This window comes from Melanaphis sacchari, unplaced genomic scaffold (assembly GCF_002803265.2).
Source record: "Melanaphis sacchari strain LSU unplaced genomic scaffold, SCAv2.0 Contig43_pilon_pilon, whole genome shotgun sequence".
NCBI lineage: Eukaryota > Metazoa > Arthropoda > Insecta > Hemiptera > Aphididae > Melanaphis > Melanaphis sacchari.
In genome coordinates, this window is record NW_020271284.1 from 2,334,668 (window position 1) to 2,353,265 (window position 18,598).

Sequence of the window (18,598 nt, forward strand, 5' to 3'; positions counted from 1 at the left end):
ACTTTGATTTTAGCCGATAGGCCGAGAAGCCTATTATATATATTATCAATTAGTTAATATATATATATGTATAATTGATTTGAGCAGGTTTTCATATGAGTCTAAAAAAAAAGTACTAACAACAAAATTTGCATAAAGTATAATTTACTAATAAAATATCTATGTTTGATTAAATAGCTTAAAAATGAAATACAATGTTCCTTAAATTTTTATAGACTTGTATTTATAGAAACATGAGAATGTTAAAAACAAATATAGGTACTTGATGACACAATATTTTAAAAATATAAAAAATTCATAAACAAAGTTTTGTATAGACTTTTATAGTTTATGCACTTCCTCAATTTCTCCTATGAAGCATCCCAATAATTTTCCAACTAAAAATGTAAATAAAACAAAAAAATAGCTGTGCATATTGTACATAATATGAAAAATGAATATATCATGATATGCATGAGTACCTAATGCAGAATGAATAGGTGTGCTTTAGTTGGTTTGACTATTTGATAAATAAGTACTACCTATGGATTTAATTAAACGGACAACAGTTTAAGAATTTACCAGAATTTTAGTACAATTTTAGCGAATTGTACTATTTTCAAATTCACATCATAGATTTCGAGGAGAGTAATAAAAGTGTATTAATTTTACAATGATATAGGTATGTTTTATTTTTATTTTGTTTGTCATCACTTTTTAGAACTGTAACAGTGCTATAATTATAAACTTTGATGATAGTTTCAAACAGAAAATTGAATCTAGTTGATACTTTGAAAGACAAAAGTAATAAATTCTATGAGCTTTTCTTGATGATTAGAAATAACTAGAATTTTTACTCAACACTAGTTTTTGTTATTTTGTGACTTATTAATTCAAAATCAAACAATCGAAGATTGGTATCTGAAATCTTCACCAAATGCTTATAATAGCACATTATTTATTGATATAGGTATATGATAAAATTTCAAAATAATTTGACTTTTTTTATAAGTTATTTATAGATATTTAATTTTTTTTATATAAATATCAATAAAAAATTATTAAATAATTAATAAATACCACCTCCTACTTGAATTATGTTTTAGGAAATAAATTAATGAAAACCATTATCTATAATATTTTATTATTATTTAAATTTGAAAGCTATGCTTTATTCTCACACTTGAGTATTTGACAACAAAAGTGTCATGCGATGGATACATTTTAGGTAACAACTCTCAAATATAACGGATCTGTGAGAAGTAAAATTAATATGTCATTGTTGACCTCCAATTAAAAAAGTTAAGCACTCACACTACCATCTATATAGCAGAATAGTTTTTCGGCTTTTTAATTTTAAGATGCATAAAATTAATAGCCCAAAGTAGCCAGAACACTTATGACTTTTATGAGCTTGTAACTTAAAAAGTGATAACCAAGTTCGGCATGTTCACACTTCACTTTAAGAGATCATTAATTGTGACAACATTTTGTAACTATTTATTCAATTTAATAGGTATCCAATGAGTTACACTAGTTACAGACTATTAGCCTATGATAAAAATGTACAAAATCAATTCAAACTAGGTAGGTACTTATAAAACAGTAAAACATAATTTGTTATCAGTATTTTGTTATCACGCGCTGGTGTGAGGTTATGTTGTTACGTCCGTGGTCTGAGTAAAAGGTATTACTGTATTACCTTTTTTCTTTTCACAATTTTCCTCGAAAATCGATAATAATACTCCATTGCATTGCCGTTTGCGGTCTGCTGTATTGCGTATGCCAATAACTAGCGTCTAGCACTGGCCACTACGCGTGAGAGTAAGTCGTGGATCTTCGTGCATACTGTCTGTCGTGTCGGTAAATAACTATGTAGTAATAATAATTAATTAATGTGATAGGTACGAAGATCTTTTTTTCGGAGACTGTCCGTTGTATTGCGGAACGCACCGAAATTTATCATTTTATCGTCAAAACTGCACTTGAAAATAATTGTATTTTAAAAGGCCCGTTTTTGTTGTTCGCACAGTAGATAGTTATCATACACACTCGTACACATTATATATTAATTATTATACTTCTTAGTTCTTGCAGTCAAGAGGTGAGTTTATCTTTCCCCCCTCTGTGTTCGCATGCGCGCATCCAGGGTCACAAGGTGCTCGCAAGTCTTGTTTTCATCGTTATAATGGAGAGTCGGAGAGGTTGCAGATTTCATTTGCTCGGCGGTTATCCGCTGATTAACAACAGGCTTAATGTAGCCGGTTGCTATTTATTTATTTATTTATTTTCTAAAATTTTTAAAATAGTCAAACAGTATTCGAATTTCAATAATTCGTTAATTTATTTTTATCTCTCAAAGGGTCGATAAATATGGCCACAGATTATTTCTTTGAAGGGGCCGAAAAGTTGTTGGAAATATGGTTTGGACGTCAAGATGGAAAAAATGAAAATGGAGACTTGAGAAAAATACCAAGGTAAAATTTATAATTTCCTCAATTCATCTCTAATTTTTAAATTATTTTTTTTTTTAATAACATTTTAGTTAAGAGCATAATGTTTGTAGTCCTCGGCTTTGATTTTTTTTATTTTTTAAAATATTTAATTTATAGTTACATATTAGCCTTGAATCAAATCTCTTATTTTTTGGTTTAATCATTCAAATCATTTATATCTAGAGGAAAATTATATTTAAGAGATATCACTTTAAATCTTGTTATTGACCAAGTGTATTATAAAAAAATGCGTTATATACTTAGAATTTAGATGAATAATAATTTTTGTGAAATTTTAATGATAGGCAGAGTACCTACCTAATTAATATATTTAATATTAGTTTACTAAAAATAGTAATTTTATTTATTTTAGTACTTAGCACCTACTTGTATTATTTTGATTAAAATTTTAATTTGACTAATTAAATAGTATTTTCTGTATAAGCTGATTTATTTATACAATGGGCAAAGCACCCTTATTTGACTAAAACTACTATTAATATGATATTGAACATAAGTTATTGCTCAGAATACAAATAATATCATTGATAAGATCAGTTTCCAAAATGAAATCTAATTAAGAATGTTTATTTTTAAAATTTTCTTTTGATTTTTCAATAACCTGATCATCTTTGACTATGTTGTATCTGCTTAATAATAAATAATGTTTTAGAATTCATATCTCCTTATAAATCGTTATAAATTATTAAAAAATATTTTAATAACTAAGAACAAATTGAATTAATAATTTAAGTTTTAACAATTTTTAGAAATATATCATTGTTTTCAAGAAATTTAATTTTTATTAGAGATTTCTGTGATAGTATGTTTTACTTAAAGATTTATTTAATTTGTTTATACATATTTTATTTACATAGCCTTATTTATTATCTATTATAATATGACTTATGTCAGACTTATGATCAAATTAAAATTAATTCTATAAAAATAGCATCAATAAGATAAAACAAATAAATATTTTACAAATTTATCATTATATTTTTCATTTTAGGTGTGAGTATGTGACTTTAACTTTAACTTTGGTTTAATACATTATAATGATTTTATAGATGTAAATTTATTTTTTAGATATATTATTACCAATCATTACTTTCATTGCCTTTTTAAACTTGGCAATCCCAATTATACTAATATTCTTCAACATTAAATTTAAAAGTTAAATAAATAATAAATTATGAGATACTAAATTATCGTTTGTACTACATTACTCAGAATATGAAATATTATTTAATTTATTAAATTACAATTTTCATTTTTTAAGGGAATGGGTTAATAATAGTCTTACAATTTCAAACTGTAGTTATCATTTCTATAGAGTATAAATCAAAACATTTTAGACTCGACAAATAATTATATTAATTACCTAAATTAGGTACAGGAAGGAAATCCAAATAATCTATTCTATATTATAACCAAGTTTGAGTAACCCTAGTTATATTTAAAATCATTTATAAAATTTATTGAGAATTTGCTGAATTTTAAATATAACTTTTACTTCTACTATAATTTTGTATTTTCTGTACCTAATTAAAATAATTATAATTTTTGTTATTGATTTCTTTTGAAAAAAATAATATTTTTATTTATATTTTGTTTTATTTGTGAACTTTGAGTTCAAAAATGTTACTTAAAAACAACAATATTATTTTATGGCTTATTTTAGTGCATTTTTTGGAAATGGTCCATTTATTTTCCGCGCCAAAATATATATATATATATAAAAGAAACCATAATTATACATATGTGAAGGTTAATAATAATAATATAAATTAATGTATAGTTTAGTCCATGTCTTATGTATAACTTATTATATAATTTTTTTATTTCATGATAAAAATTTACAATATTTAAGAACTATAATTTATCTTATTCTCGTCTATGCTTGATAAGTAGGTGCTAAAGTGCCTCATGTGTATATAATTAATAAAATGATAAGCCTATTTTATGGATTCAACTGTTGAAATTGATTTATCAATATGGTTTTTTTTTTTTTTATTAGCTACTAGTAACTTGCTACCTATTACTATTATATTAAATATGATACTTGAATTGAAGTGATAAAAAAAAAAATTTTAAAAAATATGCAAAAAAATAAAACTAATAAAACGTGTCTATAAATTGTCTTGGTAAACAAAAAAATTAAGAATGTAATTTTAAATTTTAATCTTAACTTCTCACAATGTATGTGAATTTAATTTGTAAATAGCTATGATATTGTACTAATTTTAAGTGTTTAAAATAAAATTCTTGATAAGTATTAACATATTGTAAAAAATTTATTTTATTTAAGCTATTAAGAAATGTTGTCTTACCTAAATGATTATTTAATATTTTATTTAAAATTACTATGATTACAATTTTAACTCTAATCATAATCCTTACAATATGTTTTAAAACTATATTAGAGTAATAAGAAAATATAATAAATGAAATTCATTTTTAATTTAAAATGTTATTATTATGATGGGTAAACATAATAGACTAAACAAAATAATTTAATTATATTAAACAAACTAAAATAATATGTTTGATTAGTATATTATGCACAAAGTAGCATTATCATAAGTTAAAATTTCTGTTACTAAATTACACTAAATTAAGACAAACATTTATCTATTTAATTTTATATCGATATTAAGAACATAAAAAAAAAGAAAAAACTAAGAAATGTATATTTTTAAGATAAAATAATAATTGAATATTATATCTATTATTATTTTTTATATCATATCAAGTTTTTAAATAAATGATAATATACTTTACAAATGAATAAGAATATTGTTAACATGAATTAATAGAAAAAACTATTATGAAAGTAAACACATATTTTTGATACAAGTATATTTTGTAGTATTTATTTTTAGTTTTAAAATAAAATAATATCAAAAAACTAATTAAAATAAAAAATGTATTTTGTAAATTTGACTACTCTATATTCCTTAATGTTAAACAATTAATAATTTTGCTAACATATATTTAATCAATGGAATTATAATCTCTAAATTTTTATCTTGAGGTTTATTTTTATCGTTATATTTTGATATAATTAAACCATTTGTCCATATTTATTTAATATTAAGATTTAATTTAAATTGAATAGTGATTACTAATTAGGATTTATTTAAAGCTTTTATTAGATTAAACTTAACTTAATAAAGTGTTATTGTAGATTATCAAATTATAATACTTTTATCTAAAGTATTTTAAATATACTTATATGAAAACTAATATTCAAACATAAGTTATAACTGCTTATTCTAAATTACATTTTTATACATCAAAATACTTCAAAAATATTTAGAAAATATTATAAAACATTTATAAAATTAAATTATTTAAAAAAAAAATAATGAAAATCCATAAATGACATAAATATTAACTTTTATTAAATAAGCTATAAAATAATTATTTAATATAGGTATGCATTATTAAAAAAAAAATAAATATTTTAACCTAATTTAATGTGGAAATAATTGGTAGGTATGTACAAATCTTATATAGTCGTTTTATAGAACAAAAAAAGTTAACACCACCATTGATTACAATGACTTAATTGTAAAAGAGATTAACTCAAAATCTACTATACAACATGAAGTCCGGGTTTTCGATTCAAAAGTTATAAGGATAAAACTTTTTATCATTTATAATATTACTGTTTTATTGTAAGATATTTAGTATTTCTCCCAGAAAATGTTTCCCAATTACTGTGTAGTAGTTAGTACAAATTTGTATTTAGAAAAGTGAGAAAAATGTAAACATTGTAAACTTTTAATTTAGTTTTAATAACTTTGATGTATAATTTTCTTTTATCAGTATAATTTTATAATTTAATTTTGATTTATTTTTAATGGCATTTCATAATCCTAATCTTTTTAATCAGTTATCACATCAAATAGCAATTTTATTCCTTTGGCTTATAATGTTTTCTGTGATAAAATATTTTATTCAATATAAAACTGATAATTTTGTTTGAGTAAGCAATACGCATATAACTCGATTTACCTTTAGTACTCTTCTATGTTGTGTATCATTATCAAAACTATAATAAAATTTAATGACAATGTATGTATTATTCCTATTGCATATCATATTATTACATAATTGAAAAGGTTTTAATAAAATAATCAATAACCTATATAATGCATAATAGTTGTAAATTTATTATTAAGTAATTAAATGATTTTTAAAATTGATACTGTTAGAACAATTTCAATAATTATTTTCAGTTCTCATATAGCAGGTATTTATAATAGTATGTTTATACATATATGTTATTATGGATACCTAAGCTCAAGAGAATTATATGAACCCAGATAAATTACAGAAATATAATATGACGGGAACTAACATATTAATACGTATAATACTGTAAATATTTAAAGTAATGACCTCTTAAAAAACATAGATAAATATATTTAGATAAAGTCTTATACTAGTAATAATATCATTAAATAATCTTGTATTAAACCTATTCACTTTAATTAATGTGTTTTTATTTGTTTTAGAGAAAAATATGAAGACCTCTTAAAAGCTGCATGTTGTGAAGTAATCAGTTATACCAGTAATGACGAGATTGATGCTTATGTTTTGAGGTAAAATATGAAAAAAAAAACATTTTAATTAAATTTAAAATTTAAACTAAGAACATTTATTGATTAGTTTTTGAATTATTTTAAGATATAGTTTATTTATTAAAATTAATATAAAACAACTAAGGCGCTTAAAATTTAACTTGCTTAATGTTTCTAAAGGCTAATCTGTATGCTATGTTATCGTTGTTTTCAAATTAGTTTTATCATAATTTGATTTGTGTTCTTTGAGTTTATCTAAAATCTTTTATTAAATATTAGGTTTGAAGATTCTATATATAGTCCAAATATTATCAGAATATGTTGGAAATTGTATCATCATATTTGCTATATCTATAAAATACTAATAATAATTAATTGATCAGAATTATAAGCTATAATTCCTTTAGTACTAAATAACACGCTTACTAAAATAAAATTTGTTTTAATTACCATGAATGATTATGTTCATCACATAATTTAATGGCGTTGCTCTCCTTCAAAAAGGTTCAGATTGGTTAATTTCTTGAGGGTTATTTTAGTCTCAATTAAATATAAATAATTATAATATATATCTTTATTAAATATAAAAAAAATAACTTTTTTTCAGTCATTACTTCTAATACTTTTCAGCTATTCAATTAATTGTAAACTTATATCCTCATTAATGTCTTTGATCTGAGTTGTAATTTACTTTTTCTATTTGTCCTAGTCTATTTTATAGAGACAACATGAAAAACTTACATTTTTAGTTTGTCCATCAAACATAATTTGAATTTAAAAAATTACTTTCCTTATTAAAAAAAAAAGTCTTTATTGATCTTTAGTTTGTTTACTAATTAAATTGATTAAATATGACATTTTGAGAACCATGTTTAAAACTGGTAACTCTAGGATGTCGAAAAAAATGATTTAATTCTTACAATCTTAAAATTAACTGCCTTCCACATAACTATACTGTTATCCAACAAGTATTCAATTTGTCTTCTTTTTCAAACAGACAAGTCTGTGGTTAGAAATTTTTACTAAAGCTTTTCCTAATAAGATTTTCTTTGTGTTGCTTTTCTAAATTAATTTCAAATTTCTCAATCACTAATTGAAATCTGATTTTTCATTATCTATTTTTTTTACTTCCTCTAACTAATACTCAAACTTTCATTTAATATTATTAATGTAACTCACAATTGTGTTAATAAATTAATATGGTTTATGGTGATAAGCATAGATGATGTTGCTGTTCTTCAACACAATAAAAATGATGACTGAGGCTCATAAGTTGATGCGTTTTTATTTGTATTTTTATTATTATTATTTTTTTTTTTTTTGGTTGCTAAATAAGGAGACATGTTAAAAGGAAAGTAAAAATCTATTTCTAAATAATAGTTGGTAATAAAAATATGAAGTATAATAGTGCATATTTTTTTTTTATTTTGGGTTTATTTGGTATAGTATACTTTTCTAAGTTATTAACACATATTATTAAGAATAGATATTTTTAATCTTGAATGACTATTGGTTTTATTAGCTTTACGTAAGTACTACAAAAGCAATTTCATCGGTAAAACTTATAACAATTAAAATAACACTTTTAAAAATGAATAAATTTCTTCTGTTATTTTAAAATTTACTTTTGATTTTTTTTACTGCATATTTTTTAGTTGCATAGTTTTAGATTTTAGTGGAGTATGGGCATGTTAATTTATGCATTTTAGTGCATGAACCTAAAAAGCCCTGTTGATAAAGAAATGTTAGTTTTGATTTTTGTATTCTTAAATGAAATATAAAAATTTTATCAAACTATAAATATGTTAATTCAAATTCACTGTCTCAATGCTACTGATATAATTTTTTTTATGTAATATAATCTATATATGACTGTTTTTATAACTTAAATTATTTCATAGTCATTAAGTAATAAAATTTGATATTTACAGTGAAAGTAGTATGTTTGTTACAAAACGCCGGTTCATATTAAAAACATGTGGCACAACAACTCCGATAGAATGCATTAAACCATTACTGCTCAACGTACATGAATTCACTGGATTTGATGAAGTAGAAGATGTGTTTTATTCTCGTAAAAACTTTGAACGTCCTGAACTTCAAAAAGATACACATCGCAACTTTAAATTAGAAATTGAATCTTTAAATATCATATTTAAAGGAAGTATGTAAATATTACATTTTAAAAGTTACTACAACACAATCAATACAATTTGTTATTAAAAACATGTTCTACAGCTGGAGTGGCTAGGTTTATGCGCTCATCAAAAACAAATGATTCTTGGTATTTGTATGCTTTACATCCAGTTGAATGTTTTGGAAAAGAAAAACAAAATCCTGATCAAACATTGGAGATACTCATGACCAATTTGGATCCGCACGTCATGCAAATATTTACAAAAGATCAGTCGGCTAATGCAAGTCAAGCTACTCAGGTATAATAAACAGTTGAAAGAAATTTAAATTTACTCAAATAACCATTATGTTTTTAAACACAATTTTAGGATTCTGGAATATCGGAATTGTTGCCTAATATGAAAATTGATGATTTCTTGTTTGAACCTTGTGGTTATTCTATGAATGGTATTGCAAAAGAGGTAAGATTTCATCAGAATTAGCTTTAATTATTCAGTTATTTAAAAAAAATGTTTTTCCTTCTTATTTTAAGGCTTATAATGGTTTATTCCATACCATCAGTGTTTCTAATACACTCTTCTACCTCTCTCTATTAAACGCCACTCCCTAATTTGGTACTGAATTGATTTTCATCAATATATCGCATATCATCTCTGCCAAGGCCTGCCTTTTGGTTTTTTCCTATTAACTTGTTTTTCTTGGCTTTCTTAATAAATGATTCTTCTACTCACTAGTCACATCCTACCCACTTAAATCTCTTTCTAATTAAGAATGTTATATACTGTTATGTCTTATTATAATTCTTTTTTGAAAACAGTAATATGTTACTTTTTCTATATTAGTCTCACTAATTTATTGGGTTTGCCAAAGTTTCCTAGAGTTATTCACTATTGTATGCAGTTGATGCTGTCATATACTGTCATATGCTTGTTTGAAGTCTATAAACAACATATGAAAGTCTTTATTGCATTCATAATATTTCTCCATAAGTTGTCTCAGTGTGCAAATGTGATTTGTTATGGATTTTCCTTTTTTAAAGTGATCTTATTACTTCCCAACTATGTATTGCATACATTTTAAGTTTTCTCAAGACAGCTATTGATAAAACTTTGTAATGTTGAGTCCAGTTGTGTGATTCTATGATAGTTATTTTCTTCGTGTCTTTTTTTTTTTGAAAATTGGTCTAAATTCCTAAATTCTAATCTTCTGATATTTGTTCATTCAGTTGCTCGGCTAACCATAATTTCAGAGAGATTTGCCTCAGAAATTTTTTTTTAAATAAGTGGAGGGGGATTTATGTTTTTTTTTAACTGTAAGTGTAATAACTAATATGATACTTAATAGGTAGCCAATACTGATTTGAAATATAATTAGTTGTATAATATTATTATGCATTAATAATATCAATTTATATTAGCTACTTCCACCATTTTTTTTTTGCGTCCATTGTAGTGAGTAAGTCCTTGGTATATACTTTTTTGGCTTTAGAAAATTTTCAATTTGTCATACCACTGCATTCAATTTATCACGCATCTTTTGCTAGGAGTTATATTTTTGTCACAAGATCTTTTACCATCAGTTCAAGTAGTTCTGGATTCATTTCATCTTCTCCTGGGGCTTAAAAGTTTTTTAATTTATTAGCAATAAACTTACTCTATTTTATCCAATTCTGACTCAGCTAACTTTAGTTCTGTTGTTCGATAAATCATTTTCTCATATTTTACAGTATTTCCATTTGTACTGCTGTTACTTAGCAACTCATCATAGTGTTCCTGGAATTGATCAACTATTTGGTTCCATCAACAGATCGTCATTGTTGGTTTTTATGATTGAAGTGTAGGGTTAATTAAAAATTATTTGATAGTTCTTAAATGTTTTAACATTGTTTATTTTATTCTTAGTGAAAATATTGTGTACAATATCATGTATGATAAATAATGTTTCCTAATTAATATGTATTTTTGTTTTTGAGGGACATTATATGACTATTCATATTACTCCTCAACAAGAATTTTCTTATGTTAGTTTTGAGACTAATGTTCCTCAAAGCTCTTACAAGGAACTCATTTTAAAAGTGCTGAAAACATTCCAACCAGAAAAATGCGTGCTCACTATGTTTACTAATGAGGTATATAATAAAAATGATAAAATTACTTGATATCCTTTATTAAACAATTTCAAATATTTTAAATTAAATAACTTGTTATTTTCAAACAGATTTCACCAAGTAAATCAAACCATAAGGAATTTAAATATCTAACACATTTGGGTGAATGGCAACAAGACTCAAACAGGACGTGTTCACTGAAAAACCATGACTTAACTGTATCATTTTACTCCAAATACCCAAGCTGAGATCAACCGATGTGGGACACGCCTCTCAACAAAAACGAAATGCTGCTATTGCTACATAACACAGCTATCCTAGTCGTTCTAGTCTGCATAAAAACTCTATGTGTCACCAAACCTATTTATCACTTTGCATGGCGTCGTTTTAAAATAGTCTAAATTGTATTACCTTATAAAATTCTGGTGTATACCAGAATTCTGTAACATAGTTGTTTTTATTTGTTCATGTTATTTAAAACAAAATATATTCATGAACATTATATGTTCCTGTTACGGACACTAAATACGCTTGGTTTAATTGTGATTATGTGGCAAGCATTTTGTTTTGAGGCATATAAAAATTGATGCGCCATAAATAAATTTCCATTTATAAATATTTGTTATTACATTTTTATATATATTTTTTTTCGAAACATTACATTCTTTTAGACTGTTTAGACACCTACTACTTTTAAGTGTATGACTTTGTTTTTACATTTTAATTATGCATTTTATTATGTTATTTATTTTAAAATATTAATTTATGGAAATAAATTGTTTCAAAAATAGAATGTTATATATAAAATTTTAATGATAGTTATTAAAAGTTTTAATTTGTACATTTTTTCCTTATTTATTTAAATTATTATCTCTTAAGTTCAAAGATACATTGAATAATTACATTATTAATTAATAATAATGGATAAAAATGTATAGCAAACATTCAATTATGTTTTTTAAATTTCCTAAATGTATGTATTATGATTATAAACTCAATTTGAAATTTAAAAATTAAAAATTGGAAAATTTAAAAACATGATTATCAATAATAATTTTACTATTTACTGTTTAATTATAATACATCATATACATATTTAATATGTATAGATATTTTCCTTAAATAACTATTTTACTTATATAATTATTTTGCTTTATAATTTCATACAATAGTTGATTAGTGTCAACTAGTATCTGGTTCAATGAACAAATAAATTATTGTTTTTGTTAGCAAAAAATTATTTAATGGTTTAAAATGTATAGGTTTTCAATTGTTATAGCCAAAATAAAAGTAATTCACAGTTCTTAGTTCTTCATAAATGATTTGTATTAAAAGTTTAGAACTTAAAAATAATTTTTTTATAAACGTTCAAAATTCTAACTTGGACAAAATATACAAATATTGAATAAGTTTAGAGAAATATTAATTTCTACTTGTATTAGAGTAATAATTATAAAATAAAATTACTCTGGCTTGCGCTATGTGTTAAGCTATCTGAACTCTGAACTAATCATGTTTCTGTGGTAGTTGGTAGATACACTAGTTTAATCACAGTAATCTATACTGGTATAGTCGTATAGAACAATAAGATGTAAACAGAAAAGTTATCAATTTAAGGCTAAGGACTTGTAGAACTTTGTATGTTTAATCATTCAAAACCTAACTAAGTAATATAGAAATTTGTTTTATTATACTAAAAGTTAAAGCAATTATTTTTATTTTGGATATTCAGCTCTTTTTTTCCATTTAAGAGCATAATTTGTTATATTTGTATTTTAAGTAGGTACATATTTGATATTTCACATATTTTGTTAAAGAAAAAAAAATTTAAAAATTTTTGACTTATAGAATAATATTTTATACGTATTATATACTATACAATATTTAAAATTAATTTTCTAAAATTGAAAAATATGATTAAAATAATCCATCTATTTTGTGTTTTCTCAATTATTTATGTTGTGAAAAATATAAAGTTGATCAATAAGGAAATAAGGAATACGTGGAGTATCTACGCTAAGACGTCCAGTTGATGTCAATTCATCTGTTAGTATCGCATTTGTTTTCATCTGGCATTTATTTAGATAGAATAATATTCTAAACTAAATACAGTAGTGAAAATTAAATTAAAAATGCCTCAATAAATAATAAATAAATTTATAATTTTTGGTTTTTTAATGAAAAATAAAATATTTTTAATAGCATATTTTAGTATTTTTGCATATTTTCAGAGCATATATGATAATTTTTAATGGCAAAATGCACGCATATTATAAGGTGCTTTAGAACATAAAGTCCTAGCCATATGTTCCTTTTTATGTAGTTAGGTAGTTATCTTATTAAAAGGCTTATTTTATTATCCAGAGATCTAGACCAATACTTACTAGAGTTAACCACTAGATCGCGCTAGTATGTGTTTTATTCACTTTAGCTTTCAAGAAATGCTGCGCTGCGACTCAACGTGTTTTGATAGTTGATATCAATGGGCAATGATATCATTAATAATTGTACAAAACAGTAAATACAATAAAATTACATGTTTTGCTAGTTTGTTACTATTTACTATTTAGTAAAATTTACTAGTTACTTATTAGTTTATAACTGTATTAGAAATCAGAAAGTTACATGTTATCTATCTTTTTTGAACAAAATAGACGTACAAAATGTTGAATTTAAAAGAATATGGTAGCAGTAGTGATGAAGAAGGTCCATCGAAAAATACGACTCAAGAAACACCTTTAAATGATTCAATAAGTGTTCTTGAATTAAATAAAAAATTTGCAGTAAATGCAGCTCCAAATGTTTTACCACCAGTAAGTTTTTAAAATAAAATTTGGTTTCAGTTTGTTGTCTATTGTACAGTATAAGTAAAGTTCCAATAAGTTAAAACAAATTTCTATTCTAGTACAATTGTATATTTTTACGTTTAACGTAGGTTGATAAATATTTGTGTTTTATGGGTTATCGCGACTATTTTAATTTCTATTACTCATTTGGGTTATTATAACTATCGTATTATCAAAAATTTGCTTTTACTTTTGTATAATTTTTATAATGTAATGTATACAATTAATGGTTTTAATTTTATTTCATTAATATGCATGAAGTATCGTGTCTGATCATCTTTCCATGTAATACTCAAATTTTTGGTTAGATTTCATATGATTGAATAAAGATTTTTGATTAAGTTAGGGTTTTAATTATTTTTTGATGTAGCTATTGAAAATAAACCTGGTTACAGGTAATTAAAATTACCAACTTTATACTTCTCAGTTCTCATTAAATAGTCTTAACTCATAATAATATGAAATATTGTTTTCTTCTTGAAAAAACAAAAATAGTTTTGGTTCTTTTGATTATTTTTTTTAAACTCAGTATTTAAAGATTATTTACCTATTTATACTTTTGTTTGCTGAAATTAATATATGTGTAGTTATTTGTCTTAATCTGCCTAATTATGCATAATATAATTAAAAATCATAAATGCATGTATTTTACTTGATTGATTGCAACAAGTGCATGAATGATAAGATATTTTAAAAATATAGAAATCTTACTAGACGTTCTGGAAAAGTAAAAAAACGAAGAACTTCTTTAAATATGTAATTAGGCATGTTCTAAATAAAGTCATGATTTAATTCAAAGTAAATTGAACGAGCAATTAATTATTACTTAAAATATTATCATATAGTTATAGTATATACCTATTTAAGTATATAATAACAATAATAACATCTGTATATATCCTATTGATTGTTTTGATTTTTACTGATTTTAATAATACTGAATATGGTATGTTTATTTATTAGGGGCCAGATACATCAGTTCAGTATCTTGATGTCGGAACAAAAGAAATCACCCGGAATATGAAATATGAAGAGCTTTTCACACCAGTTGCTGGACCAGAAAATCCATTCTTAACACAACAACAAAAAGCCCCTAAAAATATGATGACTGGATTTGTTGAAAAAGCACATATTAGTGATTTTATGTTTGAAACTCAAAGAAGAACATTTCATAGTTATGGTATGTTAAAAATAAATTAAAGACTAGAACTATTATAATGTTTGTTTTTAAATATTAATGAATTACTGATATTGAAGTATTTACCCAAATGGTAAAATATCTATAATATTTATAATATTTATTGATTATTAATTGTACAATTAGGTTATGCTCTGGATCCTACAGTCGATTCTACTGAAATTATTGGTCGTAAGCCTGATAATGCTGATGAATTTAAAACAGTTTTTGAATCTGTCCCAAAAAGGCCAGCTGATAAAAGAAAACGTCATAAAAATGACAAACCAGAAGATATTGATGGATATTTAGGACCTTGGGGGTGTTATGTCGATGAACAGAAAATATCAAAACCAGAAGGAGTAAGAAAATGTGTTACATAATTATAGAGTTTTTGAAACTGTGTTTATTTATGTTTAAATGTTGTGTTTTTTTTTTTTTTGTAGTTAATCATAATTTATTGATATTTTACTGATAACTTGTTTTGTTTGTAGGAAGATGCTATTGCTATTGAAGAATTCCTTGCTAAAAAACATAAACGTGGCAAAAAAGTTGAAGATAAAAGCTTTAAAGAAAAATCAATTCTGCATAGTAATTTTATTTTAAATTTGAATTTATGTATTTTAGTTTAAAATGTGAATAATTGTTTTTTTAGTTAAAGATCCTGTTGATTATCAAGGACGTTCATTTTTACATATTCCACAAGATGTTGGTGTTAATCTTAAATCAAGTGCGCCTCCTGATAGATGTTTCCTTCCTAAAGCACATATACATACATGGCAGGGCCATACTAAAGGTATATCAGCTATTAGATGGTTTCCGAGGTCTGCTCATTTACTTATGTCTTGCAGCATGGATTGTAGAGTCAAGGTATATATTTAATTAATTTATTTTTTTAAGCTATTTATGTGGTATGTTAAAAATTTATATATTTTTTAGTTGTGGGATGTCTATAGAGATAGAAAATGTATTCGAACTTATATAGGTCATACACAAGCAGTTAGAGATACATGTTTCAATAATAAAGGCACAAAATTTTTATCAGCAGGTATCCTTTTACTTAATTATACATTATACTAATCTTAAGGTTGTTTTTTTTTAATTAAAAATAAATAACAAACATTATTATTTACTTAGCGTATGATCGGTATGTTAAATTATGGGATACGGAAACTGGAGATTGCATAAAAAGTTTTACAAATCATAAAGTATTATATTGTGTTAAATTCAACCCGGAGGAAGAAAAACAACATTTATTTGTTGCTGGTACTGCTGACAAGAAAATTGTTTGTGTAAGTGAGAAATTAATCATTTTTGTTAAAAAAAAAATAATAAATCAATTGAACATTGATGTTAGTAATTTATATATTCAAACATGATTTTAGTGGGACACTAGATCAGGAAATATTGTTCAAGAATATGAAAGACATTTAGGAGCAGTTAACAGTATAACTTTTGTTGATGAAAATAGACGATTTGTCACAACATCTGATGATAAAAGTTTACGTGTTTGGGAATGGTAATATATAAAAATTATACTATATTTTTATCACAATTACACAGTTTATTAAACATAACATTAGACTATTTTAAAATTAAAACTAAGAAAATAGTATTTTAATTGAACCAAAAAAAAAAAAAAAAAAATAATTAATAATCATTACTTGATATTTTACTTAGGGACATACCAGTAGATATGAAGTATATAGCTGATCCAACCATGCATTCTATGCCAAGTGTAACAATTTCACCAAATAAAAAGTGGCTAGCTTGTCAAAGCATGGATAATAAAGTTGTAATATTTTCAGCAATGAATCGTTTCAAAGTGAATAGAAAAAAGAGTTTTTCTGGTCATATGGTAGCAGGATATGCCTGTTCGTTAGATTTTTCACCTGATATGAGGTACAAATTACAAATTATACATGGTTCTAACATTGAATATTACTTAATTTTTATAATTTATTCATTTATTTAGTTACCTAGTCTCAGGAGATGCTGATGGAAAAGTATTTATTTGGGATTGGAAAACAAGTCGTTTGTATACAAAATGGAAAGCTCATGATAATGTGTGTATTGCTGCATTATGGCATCCGCATGAACCTAGTAAAGTAGCCACTGCTGGATGGGATGGACTGATCAAATATTGGGATTAATGAGATGTACATTAAATATATTTTGGGTATCTTTAATGTTAGTTCCCCATGATTTATTTCGTAAGATTCTCAAACATGTAATATATATATAAAAATATCCTTTGACAATATTATTATAATGACATTTTATAAGAATTAACTTGTATATTATTTCATGTTAAATCCTAAAAATACGAGATAATATTAATTTGAAGAAGTTTTATTTAAATATAAATTAACTTTTTTTTTAAATGTTCCAATTATAAATTTCAAAATTATTTGAAACATAATATTTTGTGTATTATGAACAACTTAGATTGAAACCTCTAGAAAACATATTTCGTACTTAAAGAGTATTCTTGAAATATTTGATATTTATGTTCAATGATTAGTTTGTGGTTGTAAAAGATAGATAGTAACACTTCTGATAGTTTTTAGTTTTATAAAATGTAAAAACAATGGTCAATGAAATTTACTTAGCATTTATTGTTATAATCGGGAAATTAACTAGGTATTCGTTTAAGAATGTATTTAGAACCATATTTCACATTTATTCTGAATTATTGCTAGGTAAGGAAAAACCATTGTCACCTTAAATAAAATTAGTCAAAACAAAAAACTGTAAATATGCAGATTTGAGTTGATTTTAATTTTTTTAATTACATTTGAAATAAATTTAAAAATTAAGGAATTCACCATTTTGTATAGTAGGTGTTGTGTACTTGGTCTTTAAGCATAGAATTGTAACAAACGGGTATTGAATGATAAACCATTATGTACAAAACATGATTCTGAACTGAAACAGTTTATACTAAGATATACAATTTTATGATATACTACAGAAGCTTTAAAAAAAAATTAATATAGCTTCAACTCAGGATTGTTTATTATTCTACGACACTGACTTACCATATTTTTAATATTGTTTATCTTTTAATTATTAGTGATAGAGGAAATGTGGAATTTGATGATGAATTGCAACAAAATAATAAAGTTGCTTTTGTTAAAAATATATATTTTATGTATATTACTAGCTGGGAAATTTTCATTTTTTATTTAGTTCATGTCTTATAATACACAGAACTAGATACAATTTGCTATTATCAAAAATCCTCCAGTAAATTTTAGATTTTTAGC

At 24.1% G+C, this 18,598-nt stretch overlaps 2 protein-coding genes across 3 annotated transcripts; both read left to right on the plus strand.

Annotated features, from left to right (window-relative positions):
* The first annotated feature begins 1,744 nt into the window (after window positions 1-1,744).
* Window positions 1,745-11,927, plus strand: LOC112597683 (S-adenosylmethionine decarboxylase proenzyme 2). Of its 2 annotated transcripts, none has more exons than XM_025343846.1 (8): window positions 1,745-1,842; window positions 2,342-2,456; window positions 7,001-7,087; window positions 8,998-9,230; window positions 9,305-9,501; window positions 9,571-9,663; window positions 11,175-11,330; window positions 11,420-11,927. In XM_025343846.1, exons 2-8 carry the CDS (start codon window positions 2,353-2,355, stop codon window positions 11,555-11,557), a joined length of 1,008 nt encoding a protein of 335 aa, XP_025199631.1. In that variant the 5' UTR covers window positions 1,745-1,842; window positions 2,342-2,352; the 3' UTR covers window positions 11,558-11,927. The 2 variants fall into 2 exon arrangements, with proteins under 2 accessions (XP_025199631.1, XP_025199630.1); XM_025343845.1 differs by lacking the exon at window positions 1,745-1,842 and adding an exon at window positions 2,094-2,243.
* A 2,045-nt stretch (window positions 11,928-13,972) lies between these two features.
* On the plus strand, window positions 13,973-17,617 carry LOC112597790 (pre-mRNA-processing factor 17). The gene is made up of 10 exons (XM_025344003.1): window positions 13,973-14,122; window positions 15,119-15,335; window positions 15,480-15,691; window positions 15,824-15,920; window positions 15,985-16,199; window positions 16,269-16,377; window positions 16,467-16,621; window positions 16,715-16,848; window positions 17,010-17,231; window positions 17,305-17,617. The coding sequence occupies exons 1-10, from the start codon at window positions 13,973-13,975 to the stop codon at window positions 17,480-17,482; spliced, it is 1,689 nt and encodes a 562-aa protein (XP_025199788.1). The 3' UTR covers window positions 17,483-17,617.
* Window positions 17,618-18,598: the final 981 nt, after the last annotated feature.

Excerpts from the sequence above, each read along its gene's own strand:
- LOC112597790 (XM_025344003.1), top strand. The coding sequence starts at position 13,973 with ATGTTGAATTTAAAAGAATATGGTAGCAGTAGTGATGAAGAAGGTCCA. Across the intron at positions 15,921-15,984 it reads AGAAAAATCAATTCTGCATA|TTAAAGATCCTGTTGATTAT; the intron begins GTAATTTTATTT and ends TTGTTTTTTTAG. Across the intron at positions 16,378-16,466 it reads CACAAAATTTTTATCAGCAG|CGTATGATCGGTATGTTAAA; the intron begins GTATCCTTTTAC and ends TTATTTACTTAG.
- LOC112597683 (XM_025343845.1), top strand. The coding sequence starts at position 2,168 with ATGGAGAGTCGGAGAGGTTGCAGATTTCATTTGCTCGGCGGTTATCCG. Across the intron at positions 2,244-2,341 it reads CAACAGGCTTAATGTAGCCG|GGTCGATAAATATGGCCACA; the intron begins GTTGCTATTTAT and ends TATCTCTCAAAG. Across the intron at positions 11,331-11,419 it reads TCACTATGTTTACTAATGAG|ATTTCACCAAGTAAATCAAA; the intron begins GTATATAATAAA and ends ATTTTCAAACAG.